Raw genomic sequence first — 18,852 nt, 5'->3', positions numbered from 1 at the left:
CAACGGAGCGCACAGTCCGAGCGCAGCACTGACCGACGAACGATCTCAGAGCGCAGCACAGCGTTCGCACGGCCCCCTTCGCTACACCCAACACCGCACACGATTGCACTGGAGAAAGCCAGAATTTTGGGGAGTTTCAAAGTGCGATCTTTACGTCCGCGCGCGTGCGTGTGTGTATTTGAGTGCGCGTGTTTGTGTCTGGAACGGGTGCATAGGGCAACCGGGTGAAGCCAGTAACTTCAGGAAAGCCCACGAAATTCTGAAGGAGTCGCTCGCGTCGAGTGTGGAACTGTTGTGCGTTTTCCCTTCCTGAGTTGAGTGGTTCGGTTCGGTTTGGTCCGTCCGTGTTCTCTCGGTGCTGAAGGTGTTACGACCAAGAGACTGAAGGTGAAGTTTCAAATAAGCGTTTGATTGAACGCCGGTAGCATCAGCTTGGTGCCGGAAGACCCGCAGCGAAACACGGTCTCGCGGTCACGAGCGAGAATCGGGCGGCTCCAACGCAAGAAGGAATCAACCATCAGAATCGACATGAAACTTCTGTTAGCGGTAAGCATTTATCGGTCGTTTATTAAATGGGACCGCCCAAAGGAGGGCATTCCGGTTGGCTAGTGTTGTCGGAGGGGTTTGTGTGTGCGTGTGTATGATGATCCTCGCCTTCGTCTCGACACTTCACGCTGCGCAGCTTTAATATTCTGCCCACCCTAAGGCTCTGAAGTGTTCGAAGTGCACGGACCGAGCCGGTCGGAGCCCGTCCTCGCTGTCCTCGTTTTATTTCGTGCCATCCATCCAGTGATGGATTAGCTTCGGTTCCTTTTTTGTTTTGCACAACCACCGGCACTCGATCGTCACTCGATCGTCGGCGTTGCATCGTCGCCGGCAGAAAGACGATCGCTTTACAGTTACACTTGGTTCGATCGCGGTGTCGGTGTCGTAATTGTGGGGTTTCACCCTTCGCGGCCGAAGACCCACTCCAGGTGCGCAACTGGAACCCGTCCTCGTTGCGGCAACGGGTTTGCTGCGCGCGGCGGTGGTGGCCATCGATTGAAACTGGAACGCGTCAGGCCGCGCAGCGAGAGGACTGCTGCCAAGTTCAAGTTCATGATCTGCGCTGAGCGGCCCGATCCACGGTGTAACCGATCTGTTCGGTCGCAGCATAATGGAATCAATGGATTTTATTGATTTGGAGTTGCGAGCAACTCACGCGTCGAAAGATGCGGCGAATCCGAGTGCTGCTATCCAGACTCTGGTCCCGGGTACAGGTCGCGGTCGCAAAATCAGACTAGCCACGGAATCCAGTTCTATTCCAGTTTACGCTGGAACAGTGTTCTTCCAGCTTTGCGGCCACCTGTTGTGTTGAGGCTCCACTCGCATGCTCTTGTTTTAATTAGGTTCTAATCAAATTACTTCGGAGAAGGCGCAAAGGATTTCTTCATCCCAGTTTGTTTTGCAAGTTTTAGTTGCGCATTTCCCGGTTTGGCTCATTTGTTACCCGAATGTTTGCTGTGAATTACTGCAGCGTCCAGATAGGAACTTTGCCGGATGAGCGGTCGATCAGTGGCTCAACTAAACTTGACTTGCGTCAGAGTTAATGTGGAAACCGATGAAGCTCGGTGACTGATGATGCTGGAGCTAATGAGGTCGGGAAATGATTCGTTGGAGTTTAGCAAATTCTACCAGGATCATCATCGACTAGTTCTACAGCTTGAATAAATATAGTAAATGGTGGAGGTTAAGAACTGTCTCATATCATCCAAACAGACAGAAGTTTCTTTTCGTATTTACCAAATAAATTATGTAAGAATATACCCTAATGCATCAACGACGTTTGAGTTGCTGCTGTCAACTGCCTTAGTCATACCGGAAAAAGTAAACTTGTTCTCGTTTGCGTCACTCTCAAACCGCACGGAAACTTTCCCTCGCTGGCGTCTGCTTTCATGCACATTTCAACCCGAACGAGGTCAAGCGGTGTGAGGTGAGGTTCTCGGCGGGGTTCGATACCCTCATACCCGGCCACCGGCCACACACTCTCTTCATCACTCTCGTCTCGAGTATGCGCGATAATTGAGGGTAACCAAATTAGAATCAATTTGCATACAAACAGCAAGTGTGAATTCCTGGGCCGGCCGTGTCAGGCGCGGCTCGCCGGTGGATCGAGCCCGCTTCCTGTTATGCTGCGCCCGACCTGGATGTCCTATGATTTGTTGCCAAAGTGCTGGAACTAGCTGGAGGAGCCTTTACGCCGAGTGGAATCGACTGCTCCACAGTTCGGAGCATTTCTTCGACCGGTTCTGTGTGTGTGTGTGTGTGTCGTTGCCCCAACGCTCTCGGCACGATGGCCACTTTTTATTTATTCTACAGCCCCGTGACCGTGCCGTTGTGGTGTGTGAAGCAAGCAAAATGTAATTATATTAATGCTAATTATGGGTGGTCCCACGATGCAGGCAGGAACGGGCGCTGGGAGCATTATGACGCTCGCTGCGAAGCTGGCCGATGGAAAATTGACTCCATTTTCCATCATCACAAATGATGGTCAGCTTCCGTCCCGGCGCAAAAGGGGTGAAAGGTGTGATGAATCGGTCGGTAATAGAGGCGGGCTCCAAATCGGCCACAAGGCACAAGGCATTCTGGCTCAAGGTGGCGGCAGGCGACTGAAGGGTCTCTGTTTTCCGTTAGAGGCCAGGAAAAGTGATTTACAGCAGTGGAACAGCTGCATGTTTGACCAGCAGCACATTCGTTCCGCCACGGGGCGGGGACACGAACGGGGATGCTAAAAAGCTCGTTAAAGACTTCAATTGTTTCTTTTCGGGTTTCTTTCCCAGCACTGGCAGAATTGTGAAAGCCTTACGAGGCCCTTTAGCTACAGTTTAGAATGGAAAGCCCTCAATTCGCTACGCTATGCTCTATGCTCTATCATCAACGTGATCGCGATCACGTAGAACCGCGAGATTCAATTGTTCCACGGGGGACGATCGAATATCGTCGTTATCGTATCCGGAAGCTTCTCGTGGGTCCGGACCTCTCTTCGGAGGACCAACATAAATTGCATCATCATCGGCTATCCGATTCGCAATTAGTAAACACAGAGAATGGACCTGATCGAAGGGCCTCATTGAGGGGTTCTGTCATTTATCGGCCGCAGCTCCGCAGTCCGGTAGTGATCGTTAATCAGACCGAAGAAACTACCAATTATGTCCACCGGCAGGAGTTGACGATCTGTGCATCTCTTATTACCTTTATTACTAGCCCGAGAGCCGCTCGACGACGTTCGTCCGATCGCCGGAGACGATAAATGGGACGGTTCTGCCACGCGCTCTCCTCTACAATAAAGCTGTTACCGTGATCGTCTTTGATTAGTTGACCATTTTTTGAACCATTTAACCGAGACGCCGAGAGACGAGAAATAAAATTAAAATGTAAAATGGTCGTCAGGTGGCCCTGCCCTTGACTGTCCTTGGCTGTGCCACCTGCGGGGGGGCCGTCGGCCAGTCGTCGGTCATTAACGTCCAAAGTCGGTCGTTTCGGGATGCACGCCCACCGGTTCCGGTTTTGTGCACCGACAGACACCACTGCTGCACACGGTCCGGGACCGTTCGGGACGGTCCAGGACGATCGTCACCATGGGCCGGGCGCTGGTGATCTGGTTTTCTGTAGCTGATGGTTTTTTCTTCGTGCTTGGTTCGTGCATCGCGAGCTGCAGAATGCTGTTGGTAGACGCTTTTGGAGACAAACATGAAGCCAAATGCGTCGTTAAGATGCTGAGCTCGAGTGGGGTTCAGTCACATGCTGGCCTTCAGAAGACGACGGCAACTATGGGATTAATCTGTAACGCTAAGCGAGGTACGACGTTTTAAAGCAATATTTACACTGACACAATTACGGCAGTTTTGACGTGCGGTAATATTGTGTATGTTTTACAACACAATGCCAGAAGAATATTAATGAGTCAGTTGATCCTTTTAACAGGTCATCATCAGGTTTTCTCATTTTCATTCACTGATATTGCTACTTGAATGTTTTTACTTTAATGTTTTAATGTCAAGTTTATAGTCCTTGCCAAGGTTTTCTCTTTTAAAAGTGCCTTGATAATATCAAGGTGAGGTCCAATATTGCTTGCTAAATTTTGACATTCGTCTGCAAGAATTGAAGACCCCGTTTTCCTTCACAATAAATAGATCATGTTCTGGTGGGCCGTCTAGCTGATAACAGTTGATCACTGATCCACTAACCTACCGATTCATGTTTCATTCCCGAGAAACTCCAATTTTATGCGGAGTGCGGAGTGGAGTAATACGCCAGCCACGGAGTGATTGAACCCCGCGGATCGTGGTCTCGGTGTTTGGGAGACTGTTTGGCGCTCTGGCGAGCAGTTCGCTGAAACGAAGACGATCGATTGTGATTGCAGTTTTCAATCACAGTTACCATTGAACGCTGCTGCCCGATAATGATGGTGATGATGATGCTGCTGCTGCTGGAACAAGGGAGGCTCCCGCGGGAAGCGCGAGGAGCCATAGGTACCGGGCCCAATGGGAGAGCAATGGTTGCAATTTACCACCCTAGCAAACCCAACCGGCAGGTTCCCTCCGCTGCTGGTGCTGGGACGTTTGTTTTATGCTCGGCTCGGCCCGCGTGATGCCTATGATATGCATCTTTTAGCCCGGCCCACGGTGGTGGGCACCTCCATTGTGGCGGTCCGCATGGCAAACATCCTCGGGGCGACGACCGCAGAAGCCCCCACCCGCCGCCCCAGGAGAACGGAAGGTGGATGGACAATTATCTCGACCACCACGGGGGCTCTCGGCGCAAATCTTCCTTCGGGTACGCAAATCATAAATTTCCGCCCCTTCGGGCGCGCTGGTGCCCAATTATGGGAATTATGGGAGCTCAATTCCGTGCCCGCTTTCTCTGGACACCGCACAAAACGGCGCAGGAGAGGTGCTCCGTTTTGTGGAGATCGCTTGCCATTTCGCGCACCACATTTTTTTTTCTGTATGGTTTTGTCCAACTATGTTGCGCTGGACCGTTCGCACCAATCGATCCCGGTCGTGATGGGAGTGTTTGAAATGTGTACTTGCGATTGACGGAGCGGACTGCTATTGATGGTCGTGGGGCAGACGCACGATCAATAGACGGACATGATTCCAAGCATCGTGAGTGATGGCGCTAGAACCGACCGATGAAAAGTCCGATGCTGCTGGTGCTGCGTGTGAGTCGTGCGCAAAAAATTTGCAAAAAGAAAACAACCAGACGCCGGACGTTCCTTGCTTGGTGTTCTCATCAAAGGAAGATGTTGGCATTGCATTGAGTTGATCCAAAAGAGATGATGGAAGTGGTTCCGTCTATCATTTACTATATTGCTCTATCTTCCTATCTTTTCGGCTCCTGCCCAATGTTTGAGACGTTTGCGCGGTCATTTGTCACCGGATATAATAACCCGTTACTAGCTCTTTATCTGAATAATTTAAATAACAATTTTTCGTCCCTTCTTGACGTTAATATGTCCTTCAATTAGTTTCGTGATGTTTTTTCAATGCCTTTGTAGTCACTGGTCTATTCATTTTACTGTTTTATTCGTGTATCTCTAAATATACCGGTTACCAGCTTTTAAGTTAGACCTATATTCGCATCGCATATAGTGGAACAGTGTTTCGTGTCAGTTCCACGCAAAGGAATGCGGATGCGATCTATTAAAAAATCTGTAATGGAACGCATAGTTTATTTCCATTCCTTTTTCGTATAAAGTTAAGTAGTATGTATCAGATTTTTCGAACAATTTCGAACGTCTCTTTTGGATCTTCCTAATATTTTCGTGCGCTAAGCCACCGCAGCAAGAATGTGGCTGAGATGAGGCCGTATCTTCTTTTGCGAACTTTACCGGTCGTCTTGAGCTATCCGTCGGCTTTTTATGTGATCCCCAGTTTCCTTCTAACCGAACGATTCCGACCGTAGGTCAACGAACGGTCGAAAGGGGAAGACCGACCAGCGGACACTACTGGACCGAAGGAAAGTTTTGGAAGCCTTCGCCGATACCACGATAGGTGGGAACCCTCGGGGGCCGGGGTTCATGTGATCGAAATAGATCGATTCCATCCCTTAAACGGTGCTGTGGCACCCGCACGTTGCTATTCGAGAATGATCTGGAGCTGGAGTTGGAAAATTTGACGCGGCTGTCAGGGCTGCTTCCCTGCCACCAACGCCAATCCGCGATCCGCTTGCGATTAATTAAACGATCGTTATCCGCGAGATCGGTCGAGCGTATGCGATGGATTAGACGTTACATTACAACATGTCAAAACTAAAGAAACGCGAGATGATGAGCCGCTTGAGCTGTGGCGTTTTCCCCCACCAAACACGGGTTCCAAATCGTTGTGAAAAATCGGGCGCACGATTCCCGGGTCGTGGTCCCGGTCCCGGGATGTGTGCGTGTGAGTCGGTCTGTGCTGTTGCTTACTTCGTGCGGGAGATTAATTAATTTTCGGACCACCCGGCCCGAAACGGGCCACCAGATTGGGGCTTTTTTCGATTAAATTAGTAAAAAAGCAGGATTCGGTCAAACGGACCCGATGCGAACCACTAAAACTGGTTCTTTTTTTGCGCCGCTGGATCGTGCCCGCAAAACGAATTGAATTCGGTCGGGACCGCGTTCGGCTGCGAACAAAATCCGGGGTTTTTCTTTATCGCTGGCGCTGTTTCTGTCGCCCTCTGCTTATCTTGCTCAAGGTGAAGCGTAACAAGGATCGGGGCAAGCACACGTTTTGCAGATTTATGCCGCGTCTCGCGGAAGTTGTTGGACCACCCCCGGGAACGGCACAGCATAATGTCTCGCTTGCGAACGGCGTGCTTACGACTTCTGAAGCTCATTTGTTATAATAAGCTTCGAGTCGCCTTGGTTTAGCGAACGCATTACCGGTACATCATTAACGTCTTCGAGCGACGTCTTTAGAGTCCCGTGGTTACTGTTTGTGGCAAAAATCCGGATTCTGCTGCGGGGCTGTTGCATCAGGATCCGGCCGTAACGTGAACCAGTTATATGAGCCGGTTCTGTATCCGGCGCGCGAGCACTGCTCGAGTCCTTGTTCTCGACGGTGTAGTTTTATTCGCAGGGAATAACTTCCTCGTTTCGAATCGTGGTCCAATTATGCAGCATAACGTTGCAGTGATTATTGTCACTGCAGCGATTGGTACTGATCTACCACAAAGGGTGATTAAAGCAAGGACAAACTACGGACCGAGAGGTCCAGCATAGTGTATAATTGCAAAACAAAAGGGCAACCGATTGCAACTCATAAACTTGCTGCAACTGCACTACAATTTATGTATATTATAACAACACTGTTTGTAATGAAACGAACTTATTTAGCTGATACGCAAAGGTACAACATCTGCTTTTATATCTTTTTTCAACATCTTGTTTGAACATTAGCGTTCGTCTAGCACGTGTTTATGTACCATTAAAACGTCGTTCAAACAGTCTTCTAATAATCACCCTACAACACTATTGCACCGCCAGCATAGTCTGGAAGTGCCCCTGGCGGTGCAGGAATCATCCCGAGCCGAGCCGACATTTTAACGAAGATGGATCGCTAAATTGTGTAGCGAAGCTTTGAACAACACGCGTTGGCGCAAGAGTTATCCGCGGGCCCTGCAAACACCTCGGCGCTCAAAGTCGGGCTCGCTCCGCCTGTCACACGGAACGGATGAAGACGTTTGCCCGTGGAAGCATGAAGCACTAACTTCTAACAAACAACCGGGACCGGGCTAAATAATGCGTTCGATTTGCACGCAATCGCCGTCACCCTTGGGGTGCTTTCAGGTTGCCCTGCGTAAAATTACCTATCAGTGCATCGAACGAAGGTGGAAATCGCGCAGAACATCTTCACCAATCACTGTCGCCGCCACTAATCGCCCACTTGCAGCCAGCTCCGGCAAGAACCCCTTTTTTAAGCCCTATCTCGAGAGCTGGTGGTGCCTTTGGAAGCACCACTGGGAGTCATTCAGTCAGTTCGCATCCGTTGGGAAACGGCCGTCAAGAAGATTGGTGATGATGATGGTGATCATCGTTAAGACGATGACAGGGTCTGACGATGACAGGCTCTCGCTGCCGGCGGTTACCGGTCCCTTGACCGGACCGGGTTGGAATTTCAACAGTAAAATGTTTTAATCAACAAACTCGTCTCACGCAGAATGTCTCTGTGTGCCTAAGGCCGTAGAAAGCATAGAAAGCCAAAGAGGGTACGAAATAGGAAACAGAATCCCTGGTCCTCTCCTTTGGCATGGTAGTCAGTATTGTCACACTGCTTTAACAACCAACAAGCCAATCAGATTTCCGGCGAGAGTTGTGGTGGTCACCTCAAAAGTAGGAGACCATTCCGTGCAACATCTTATCAGGACAATCGCGGTGCACTTGACAAAGGTCGGGTCATTTTCCTCGAGATCTCCTAATGAAGGGGCGCAACATGAGTTCCTTTCACACGGTTGGACCTTCATTAACATGGTTCCCCCGATCTCGATACTCACGCCATGCTCGGTGGCGTCAAGAAGATAATGTAAACAAAACTGTGGAGTGGCTGTGATTCTCTCCTTGCTGGAACGCTCTTCGGTTGTGTTGATGTTTGTCTTTCATCGCGGTGCGCGATGCTGGGATAGTAATCAGATCGAGCAGCGAGACGTTCGGTGTTAAAAGCACCACGCACTGCCGGTGGTCCGGTGCAGCGGACCTGGGACTGTGCGGTGGCTTTAATGGACATTAGTGGCCCTCCACTAATGGATCGATAAGTGAGAAGGCAATTTGTGCGTAATTACGGGGCGAAGAATTATGCTGCGCGAAGAATTCGAAAGGCGTTCCTCTTGAGATCGGACAAAGATCGGCAGGTGCGTTCGCGAGCGAGCCGAGCAAAAGTCTTCCGGACCAAAAAGGTTTCAATAGCCCGTAACGTTCTCGGGTTGAGAACCAAAAGGTTCCCTTTTTTCTTCCTAGTTCATCCAGCAAATACGTTGTCCGGTAACGTTAGTTCGCCGAGAGCCACAAAAGCGTGAAAGATCAATTTACGCCTTTTGCATACCAAATTGTATTCGATGGCTGGCGAAGCAATAAATTTGTTAGTCAAATTTTGTGCCTCGTAAATCTGCAAGTGTCTGGCAGCTTCTAGCAAACTTTTGGGACTTGAAACAACAGTTTTCGATCCTTTTCGGGCACTTCGCTGCCTGGTAGGTGAATGACACATTTTAACAGATACGTGCGCCAATTCGTGCGCTCCTCAGAGAGAATCTTCACCCTTCGCCGGGTCCCACTCCTGCACACACTTCGCCGGATGATGCTTACTGTTATGTGAGATGTTGCCCGGTCAGCACCGGCACCGGGAGGGTAACATTTTCCGACCACCGTCGGTTCCGGAAACCCGTTTTGCCAGCCAGTGCAGTCAGCTGAGCCGCCGTGGCAGTGGTTGTTAAGAGGTTATTTGCCTCTGCCCGTGTCGAATGACTGGGGCTTGGGATTTTATTTGTTTATTCTCCTTCTTTGCCTCGAATGGGTCAGCCAGTGTGGCCGCAGTCGGTAGCAGTGCCACCGCACCGTCATCATCGGGGGGGAGCCTCTTCACGACGGGGCGAGTAGCAAAACTGTTGCGCGAACAAACAGAGGGAAAAAACCAGAATTTCTCCGGCCGATACGTACGTACCGTTAATGCCACCTAATGGGAAAGCGCGCAGAGCGAATCGCGAGTCACCTCGGTCGTCGCTGCGTCTTCCTGCGCTTTTGCGTGGCTGCGACTAAAGTTTAATCTGCGCTCAGCTGAGTCAGCGCGTAAGAGCGCGTCACGCATTTCGTTCGAAGCGAACAGAACGTGGCCATGGCTTCTGTAAGATTCTGCCAACTTTTGCAAAGGAAGTTCCCGAAAACCCCCGGGCCCGTTAAAACTATTTATCGCAAATGTTCCATTATCGGCGGAGGTGAATTTAGTAACATTCGTCAGGCCAGGTTCGTCGCTTGCTGTCCCATTGAAGTCGTTCGTTCGCCCTAAAACCCATTAACTGCTTTCATGCGGACGTTCGTTAGTCATGCCACGCTCGTGCGGGTTATAAAATGAATTATTCACCACAGATACGGTGGCGTTGGTCGTGAGGTGAGTTACTTTCGTGCAGAATGAATTTGGATCCATCAAAAATTTTCGCTTAAAATGTTTTTGAGGACCGCGTTTCGATTTTGGGTCGGTTTGGGTGTACTGTTGGGTTTTTTGACATAGAACACCTCTACGAAGCCCTCACTAACCGTTCTCTTTTCTGTGTTCCCTTCCAACAGGTGTTCACTTTAGCCACGGCGATGCTCAGCATACAATGTCGCCCGCAAGCCATACAGTAAGTCTTGATTTGTGGAATTGTTTCATTTTTCAGCGCAAACAGCGTCTTCATTAGCGATGATAACACGGCACGGCGCGAGAGAGCGCGAAAAGAAAAACTCATCGAACGGAACATAAGAACGGACGGACCGAAAATTTACATTAAAAGCTGCCATTCCGTGCCTTGGCCCCGTGGCCGTTGCCTTGCTGAGGTGGCACGAATTGATAAACGACAATGCAACAAATGAGAAAAGAATTGCTGGCCTTTCGCGTTTTCGCTCCGATTTTCCTCTGTCCGGCTCTCGGCCGGGCCATCTTAATGCTTGCTTTCGCCCCATGCTTCCCTAAATCTCGCTAATAAAAGGCATAAAACGCGTAGCGAATGGAAAATTCACGTCGATCGGTGGTTCTTCTTCGGTTCGTTCGGTCGGTCGTAATTGGATGTGTTTAGGTGTAAGCTTCTATACTAAAAAAAAACAACTCACACATGTTATACACCCCAATCTATCTAGTGTGTGTCTTCAGTAATTCCCTTTCTCTCTCTCTCTTTCTATCTCTCCCTCTGTCTCTGTCTCTGGCTGTCTGCCTGTGTCTTCGTATCGCTAATACTGCTGGGAGGTTAAAGATCGCTTTTGGTCACGCAGACCACCGCTGCGGTTCCTTGTCCTGAGCGGCCGTTGTTCGTCCTTCCGCCCGTCCGTCCCTGCCTACTTTCGCTTATAAACCGTTAGCGCAGCGCCGCCAACATCACCGCTCACAAATCATGCTCCGATCGATCGCATGAGATCGGAGCTTGATTAAGCCGATACCATCACCACCGGGACCGGACCGGACCGGGGTGACGCTGAATGGCGTGGCATGATTATGGGCGTTTGATGAATGGGCTGAAGAACCGTTTATCGGCCGGTAGAATGGATGGAAGGCTTTTGCTTTCGTTCTCGCGATCGCGACTTTGAACGCTAATTAATCGTGCTTTTGTTCCATTTGTTTTTATGACACTCGTGACGGTGGTTGATAAGTTTCCTGCGGTTCCCGCGCACCCAACACTCTCAAGAGCATCGTTCGCGTAACGTAATTTGCATTTCCACGCCCTAAGCCTGTCTCGCGGGGCAATCAGGGCGATGCGTGAAGACCGCCGGGAAATAATGCTTGGTCTTGACCAGCGTCGAAGGCATGCGTGTGCGCATGTCTGGCAAACATTAGACTAAACCGCCATCCGCAGGCAGCGATCCGCTGCGATAGCGCTGCCCGATTACTGTTACCTCCTTCTCGTGCGGGGCCAGTGGCGGTTAACAAAGGCAGCCTCAGAGGGGGGCCAGTGCACAATAGAATTCTTCAGCTCGCCGGCGTGAGGGAGTTAACTGTTGCTAGCCCCATTGCCTTAACAAAGTAGTGTGTCTGGCGTCCTGACGTGTTGCCGTTAGACGCTAGCAGAGAAGGCTTGCAAAAATGCTTGGCACGGGTTGTGATGATCGGAACAGCAATAAACGAATTAAACGGAGCAAAAACGGTGTGCGCACCGCGGGTTGTACCGTTCGACAGTTGCAGATCGAAAAAGAGAGAAAGAGCGAGAAACTGAGAGAAGATCTGCGAACTACGAGCACGTCTTTTGGGTGCTGTCTTCATCTAACGATTGATTTTTATTGTAGTACTAGCCTAGCCCGGCCCAATGTTTCGTTTCGACCAAAGTCAAGAGCAAGAGTTTTTCTTTAATCGAACATGGTGAATTTATTTCTCCACTTCCGTTTTTACGAAAAATAATTAACTTTATTCGCGATATTATATTTCTTCCTTAAGTAGTCCGAAAACATGCGTCAGTGCTACTAATATATGTGCTACTAAATGCTACTAATGCTACGTATTTGCTGGCTCTCTCTCTCTTTCTCTCGCACTATAATTGCCAGCTCACTCGCTTCCTTGCGCTCTACGCTCGCGACTAACTTCCGGCGAGGAGACAAATAAATATTCAAGATCGCCACAAAAAGAATGTTTAATAAGCTTGTGGAGCTCTAAATTACCCTTAAAATGGTCAACTCGATGGGTTTCTGGTTAAGTAAATCGTATTCAATCGGTCCTAGTAATGTGTCAGAGTTGTCCGTGAGTTGGTTCGGTGTTCGGTGCGAATGTTTTGTGATGTCCTGTGTCGTTGGTAGCTTCCTGGTTCGCGGTGTGTTCGACGAACAATCCTGTGCGTTCCTGTGTATGTGAAGTTGTGTGCCGTTACAGAGTGCGAGCAATAAAAACAAAGGAATGGACCGAAATGGCCGGATGGTGGAATTAAACACAATAAAACATACTAGCACTACCACAGCCATAATACCAAAACTGCTCAGTAATAACAGCGTAGCTTCTAGTAACAAATGTACAGGTATGTCTACTTAAATCAATATTAATCTCTCTCTCTTTCTCTGTCCCGTTTTGTTATCCTCCTATCATCTCAAAACTGATCCTCTTACTTTCTTTCCTTGGGTGTGTGTGTGTGTTTATAAACCTTTTGGGATGTTTCTCGATCCCATTCTATGGGAGTGAACTAATCTGCATCCTTTTGGCCTCCTTCTAACCCTCTAATCGTAGTAGGCCCTTCGTACGGATCACCTCACCCTGCTCATCCCCACAACCTGTTCAGCTTTTTCCAACTTTTCTTCCATTCATCTGGCTTTTGCCAAAGCTTCCGCCACTCCACTGATCGGGTTTTCTCTCTTCGCGCTTTCCGGCAGGATCGAGAAGCAGGTGATACGCCTGATACCGGAGACACCGGACCTGGAGCCGCCGCTGCTGCTGAGCGATCGCCGAGGGTCGGCCGAGGAAACCGATCGTATACTGCGCGAGATCGAGCGCATCAACGAGGCGATGGGCTATCGGAAGAGGGGCGAACTAGCGTTCCCCCGTGGTCAGGGTGCCACCGGCGGGTACTTCTACCCCCGGCCGGCCTACTTCCCACCGGCCCTGGCCCAGCTGAAGGCCTCACCGGCGGGCGGAACGCTGAAGACCACGAAAGCCATCGGTCCGGACCCGTTCCGCGCGCAAAGCTACTTCTACCCGACGCCCTACCTTCAGCTGCCGACCGTCGGTGCCGTTCCTTGGGCGTTCCAGCTGGTGCCGGTCCGGGCCGCCAAGAATCTGCGACCGACGGCGCCGCCAGATCAGATCTACATCCTGCCGATCAGTGTGCCGACGGCGGACGGAAGATCGAACGAGATCCGGTACATTCCGAGCACGATCGATTTCGGCTCGTTTCCGAAGGGAAAAGCGCTGCACTTGGGAGAGCCGGCCCAGGTCAAGCGACCGAAGGGCGTGATGGAAGACGTGGCCGAAGTAGCCGATGCGGTGCAGAGCACCAAGCTGGAGGAGCAACTGCTGGAGGAGATCGTCGAAGCGGTGGACTACGATCAGGAGGAGGACGATGAGCGTAAGGGTGCGGGTGCCGCGGGGGGTCTGCCGGCCATAGCGAACGACAAGTTCATGGGTGCACCCGCCGCGACCGCCGCAGCCGCCACCGACTCCGATGACACCGAGCCCGACATCGAGCTGGTAATGCTGCAGAAGGCGGCCAACGGGTTGGCCGCTGGCAAGAGCTTCAACATTACGAACGTGTTCAACAACTTTACCCACCGCTTCAACATCCTGCCGACCACACCCGGCACTGAGCTGGCCGGCGAGGGTCAGGATCTGAAGGAGAAACCGCTGTCGGACGAAGTCGAGCCAGCGGCACAGGATAAGGGTCCGTTTGGGTTCTTTTCCCCGAAACAGGCCGACGCCGGGGCCGGGCTGGTCATCCAGCGGCTGCGTGTCCGCCAGGGTGGCATAGCGATCGCCGGACCGGGTGGAGTGGCCACGGCCGGTAGCGGCGGTACTGCGATTGTTGGTCCGAACGGGACAGCCATCACGCACCCGCGCAGCCTCACGATCGCCGGGCCCGGCGCCAAGGTGTACGCCGTGCCGGAGACGGTCGATCTGGCGAAAACGATCAACGGCACGCAGCGCAGCCTTCCGCTCGATGCGGTGCTGGTCGCGAGCGGTCCGGTGGTCTACTACCGGACGTGATCGCGGCCCGCAGGCGGTGCTGTAAATACGACAGACTGTACAGACTGTGTGTCCTCCGCGTGACGGACTCCTGGACGGAACCTTGCCATAACGCTGATCGTAACCCCCGGTGGCCCAACGGGACCTTCCGAGGCGATCCTGTTGGGTCGCCTCATGGGGAGCGACTTTTGCGATAATAAAAAATTGAGAAATTTATTTAACCGCTAAAAGAAGCTGTGTTTTTCTGTAACAGTGTGTTTTCGTTAGCGACCTAACGCCATTTCGCTTGCCAACTAACGCCACTAACGCGGAAGGGACGTCTAACACCAGCTAACGAGGTGGAACACTTGGCAGCATTGGCCAGACGTAACGTAACAGGTATGGACCGGACCGGCAGAATCTAGCATGAGCTTTGTCCTGCTAACGCACCGTGCCCGGCCCGGCGGGCTGGATAACCCACTCCTGACCCAAACACTCGCCCTCGCAGCCACCACCACCCAGCACTCATCAGCCTTCCCCTCTTTTCTCCTTCCCCTTTCTCCGAAAGCTTCTTCCCGTCACGTCCGTCCGTGCAGTATCCGTTGCAGGTGGAGGCGTCCGGCGGCTTTCTGGGCCATCAGCTGGTGTATTCACCAGTGGCGCCCCCTGCCGGCGGGGTGCCTCTTGAGGCGCAACGCAAAAAACCGAAACATATCTCGAACATGGCACTGCTTCAGGCCATCCAGCTGCCGGATGGCCAGTTTGCGGTACAAAAGTACGCACCGAGTCCGGCTGCGCCAGAAAAGCTTCTCCAAGCGGTACCGGACAAGGGGCAGGCAGCAGGCAGCAAGAAGCAGCAACCGAAGAAGCAGCAGCAAGTGGTGGTCAGTGCGGTGGGGTCCACGACAGCCGACGCGCCCGTAGGCCGGGTGGCGCCCGTTGCGCCGAGTGTCTCGCAGCACTACTACCCGTTCTACGGTCTGCCGATGACCGACAGCCGGGAGGAAGCGTCGCTCATACTGGAGCCCTCGTCGAAGGCCATCTCCGGTAACGGGGGCACCGCCATCTCGACGCCCGTTTCGCACGCCATCCTGAGGCAGGGCAGCTCGGCGAAGATTCTGTTCCGGCCCCAGTCCGTGGCGATCGTCGGGGCGAATGGGCGGGCCCACGCCCAGGCCGATCTGATAGTCGATTATGTGAAGTAATGGCGGACCCGAGGGCAACAGAAAACAATAAACCAATTCCAACACACACCGGCATGTCCTACGTCCCATTTTCAAGCTCATCCAGCAGAGGTTGTGTAGATTGGGTTCGCTAATGTAGTGGTGGGTCACGCTTTCGTATCACCATTTCGGGTGTGGTGTGGGGGGACCGGGGGGTAGTCTTCTCCAGGTCTAGTCGCTGTCGCACAACAAGTGGCTACATTCTGTACATACTGTCATCATCCGCGCCGAAAGGAACTCCATTAATCGCCTGACCTTCTATCCAACTTTTGACGCATCAAAACCATTCGCCCGTAGTTAGTGTTCATATCATCGATAGGGGTTTGATTCATCAGACCACCCGTGATGTCCCAGCTCCCGAATCCTGCTCCCGAATCCTAGGTAACCCCACTCCGAGAGCCTCCACAAGAAGATCGAGGAGTGCCTCCAGGCATGGGTCGAAGTCGAAGAAGCAATTCCCATGTCCACAGCTGTCATCATTTTTTCTGTTTTCTTCCCGCTCTCTACCCTGCAGCCCCGAGCACCGGACGGCGACCGACGTGCTGAAGCTTCCGTTCTACGGCGGAGCCCGCGGCCAGATACTGGAGATCCGCAAGAACAGTGACGGGACGGTGGTGAGCAAGATACTGCGCGGCGACGACGATGACATGGAGTTGAAGGTGCAGCAGGTGTCGGAAGAGGCGGCAGCGACCAAGCAGCAGCAGCAGACTCCCGAAGAGGAACCGTTGGCGACGAGCGACGAGGACGTCAAGCAATCCGAGCAGTCGTTCGGCGATTACCTCCTGAAGATCCAGCATGCGGCCGCCTCGCTCGTGTCGCTGCAGGAGACGGTCAAGAAGACGGGCCGACTGTCGGCCGACCAGAAGCGGGTGTACGCCGAAAACCTGGAGAAGCTCGGGGTGGCCGCACAAAAACTTGCCCACATCCAGCAGGCCGACGACGAGCAGGACGCGGCGATACGGTTCCTGTTCGACGGTAAGTAGCCCCTGGGGCCCCTCCGTGGGATCATTGATCGCTCGGTCTGGCCTCGCCTCAGCGCCTTGTATGGTGTCACTAACGATCCATAAGTATCCGCCAACAGCCAACTACGAGACGGCGTCGTCCGGTGTCGGCGAGGGCCAGAAAAAGAAGGCGTCCGGCGGCTCCAAGGTGACCTCGTTCCCCGGCTTCAAGGGCAAGGAGGACAAGAAGAAGAAGGAGGAGGAAGAGAACGTGGGTGAAGAAGGCTCGGGCGGTGGCGACAGTGTGCAGGTGGAGACGCACGAGAAGGAGTCGTCCATCGCGGAAGCCAAACCAGTCGGTAGGTAGCCAGCGGGACTTGCTGTTGGGCCAACAGAAAACTGACGTCGATTCTGACGCTCCCCTCTGCAGGTTTAGCCATTGCCGGTGAAGGAGGTGTCGCTTCGTCGAAACCGGTGGCCACCGCGGTGGTAGGTGATGGGGGGCTGGCCGTCGCCCGGCCAGTTGCTACTGCCATTGCCGGTATCAAGCCGAGCGAGCTGAGTTCGCTGGGACTTCCGATTTCGTTCAGCAAGAAGACGTTGACCCACGGCAAGTATGGGCTGCTAGGAAGCGTAAGCGATGAGGGTGCCGGTGGCGGAGGGCTGCTGGTTGGCCCGGGCTATGAGGCTCGCGTTGCACCGAAGGAGATCGAGGCGGAATTCGAAGACAACCGCCAGCAGGCGATGGCCAACTTCGACACGGAGAAGTTTCTGGCCAACTTGCGCCTGAAGACGGCATCAGCGCCGGGCGCCGTCATGGCCGGCATCCCGCAGACCATATCGTACCAACAGGCACAACAGCAACAGCAGCAGCAGGCGCAGACGCTCCCGTACATGGCCAACTACGCGCCGGTTTACTCGCCACCGACGATCATCCCGTACTACAGCTGGACTCCGTCGTATTATCCGGCGTATCAGGCGTACCAGTCGGCGCTCGGCGCTCAGCTGGCCTACCAGCAGCTGGAGGCGCTCCAGTCGCCCTCAATCAACCCGTACTACTACGCCGCGTACCAGCAAGCGGCGGGCGCGGCCACCCAGCCGAATCCCTTTCAGGCGTACGACTATCCCCAGCGCACCGCCATCTATGCCCCCACGCCCGTTCTTAGCCCGGCGGCCAGTGCCTATTCGGGGTATAACAATTATCCATCCTTCAGCAACCCGTCGCCATACCGATTTTTCTACTATTAACCTACTGATCGGCGACGGTGGCGGCGGGAGCTTCATCCTGAGCATCACCTCCAACGGAGGGCAAACAGACTGAACCGGGAAGGGGAGTCACGAGAAGGGGGCGAAAGGCACTAGTTGTAAGACGGCCTGGTGGGGTCGGTATTTTGTAAGTTTTCTGGTTGGCGCCGGAACCAGCGCCAAACTTAAAACTTACGAGACTGAGCTACTGGCTTACGCGTTTAGGTTTAGTGGAAACGGATGGTGAAGTCGGAACGGTGGTTGCCCTGTAGTGGGTCCGTGGAAACGGCGTGTCCGAGCCCTTGTTTCGTTAAGTGCATTTCTCGTAGTATAAGAATTAATAAAATCGGAATAGCTTCCCCCAGTAGTGATGTAGCTCGACAACTGAAGCGATCGACGCGTGTACGGCGTTTTCTGTTTAGAAAGAAAGAAATCAATTTAATTTAAATTAATGGCAGATAGAGCAGAAATTTGCTTTGTGGGGGATCTGCGATGCTGGCGAAGCGTTTTCGAAGCGTTTCCAAAGCGTTTCTAGTGCATTCAATTGCCTACATTTCGGCGCATTCGGTTTACACGCGAGAATAAATACATGGTTTTCAAGAAACGGCCTGGACTGCGGATTCTGTCATGTAATTGTCATATTCTTTTTGAAGCAATGACTGTAATAAATAAAAAATAAATATAGACATAATGCATAGGCTGAAAAGTCCCTAAGAAAGAAAATGGGTTATTTATGGTTCAACATTGGCTTTATCCATCAACGTAATCTTCATAAGGAGCTACACAATCACGACCACTTTTGTAGAACGATTTATCTTTTGCCTCAAAATAGGTGTCAGCTTCAGTGATAACCTCTTTATTTGAGCGAAATTGGGTACCGGTGAGCATATTTAAAGGCCTTCGAATAACCACTAGCGGCTGGGAGCCAAATCTGGCGAATACGGTGGATGTGGCAGCTATTCGAAGTTCACATTTACGTAGTTTAGCCATTGTTTTGATTGACTTGCGACACGGTGCGTTGTCTTGACGAAACATTTGTTTTTGCTTTGCCATCTTCGGTTTGTTTCTCAAATTACTCAAAAAGATTTCGTGGATTTTTCAATGGTAATA

General features: G+C 52.1%; 1 protein-coding gene across 1 annotated transcript; it reads left to right on the top strand.

Moving 5' to 3' along the window:
- Positions 1 to 427: 427 nt before the first annotated feature.
- Positions 428 to 17,745, top strand: LOC128267968 (uncharacterized). Its single transcript, XM_053004942.1, has 6 exons — positions 428 to 546; positions 10,295 to 10,350; positions 13,731 to 13,740; positions 16,078 to 16,531; positions 16,638 to 16,856; positions 16,928 to 17,745. The coding sequence occupies exons 1-6, from the start codon at positions 529 to 531 to the stop codon at positions 17,743 to 17,745; spliced, it is 1,575 nt and encodes a 524-aa protein (XP_052860902.1). The 5' UTR covers positions 428 to 528.
- The last annotated feature ends 1,107 nt before the right edge of the window (positions 17,746 to 18,852 follow it).

This window comes from Anopheles cruzii, chromosome 2 (assembly GCF_943734635.1).
Source record: "Anopheles cruzii chromosome 2, idAnoCruzAS_RS32_06, whole genome shotgun sequence".
Classification (NCBI taxonomy): Eukaryota; Metazoa; Arthropoda; class Insecta; order Diptera; family Culicidae; genus Anopheles; species Anopheles cruzii.
This window is presented reverse-complemented; position numbering and strand designations above follow the sequence as displayed.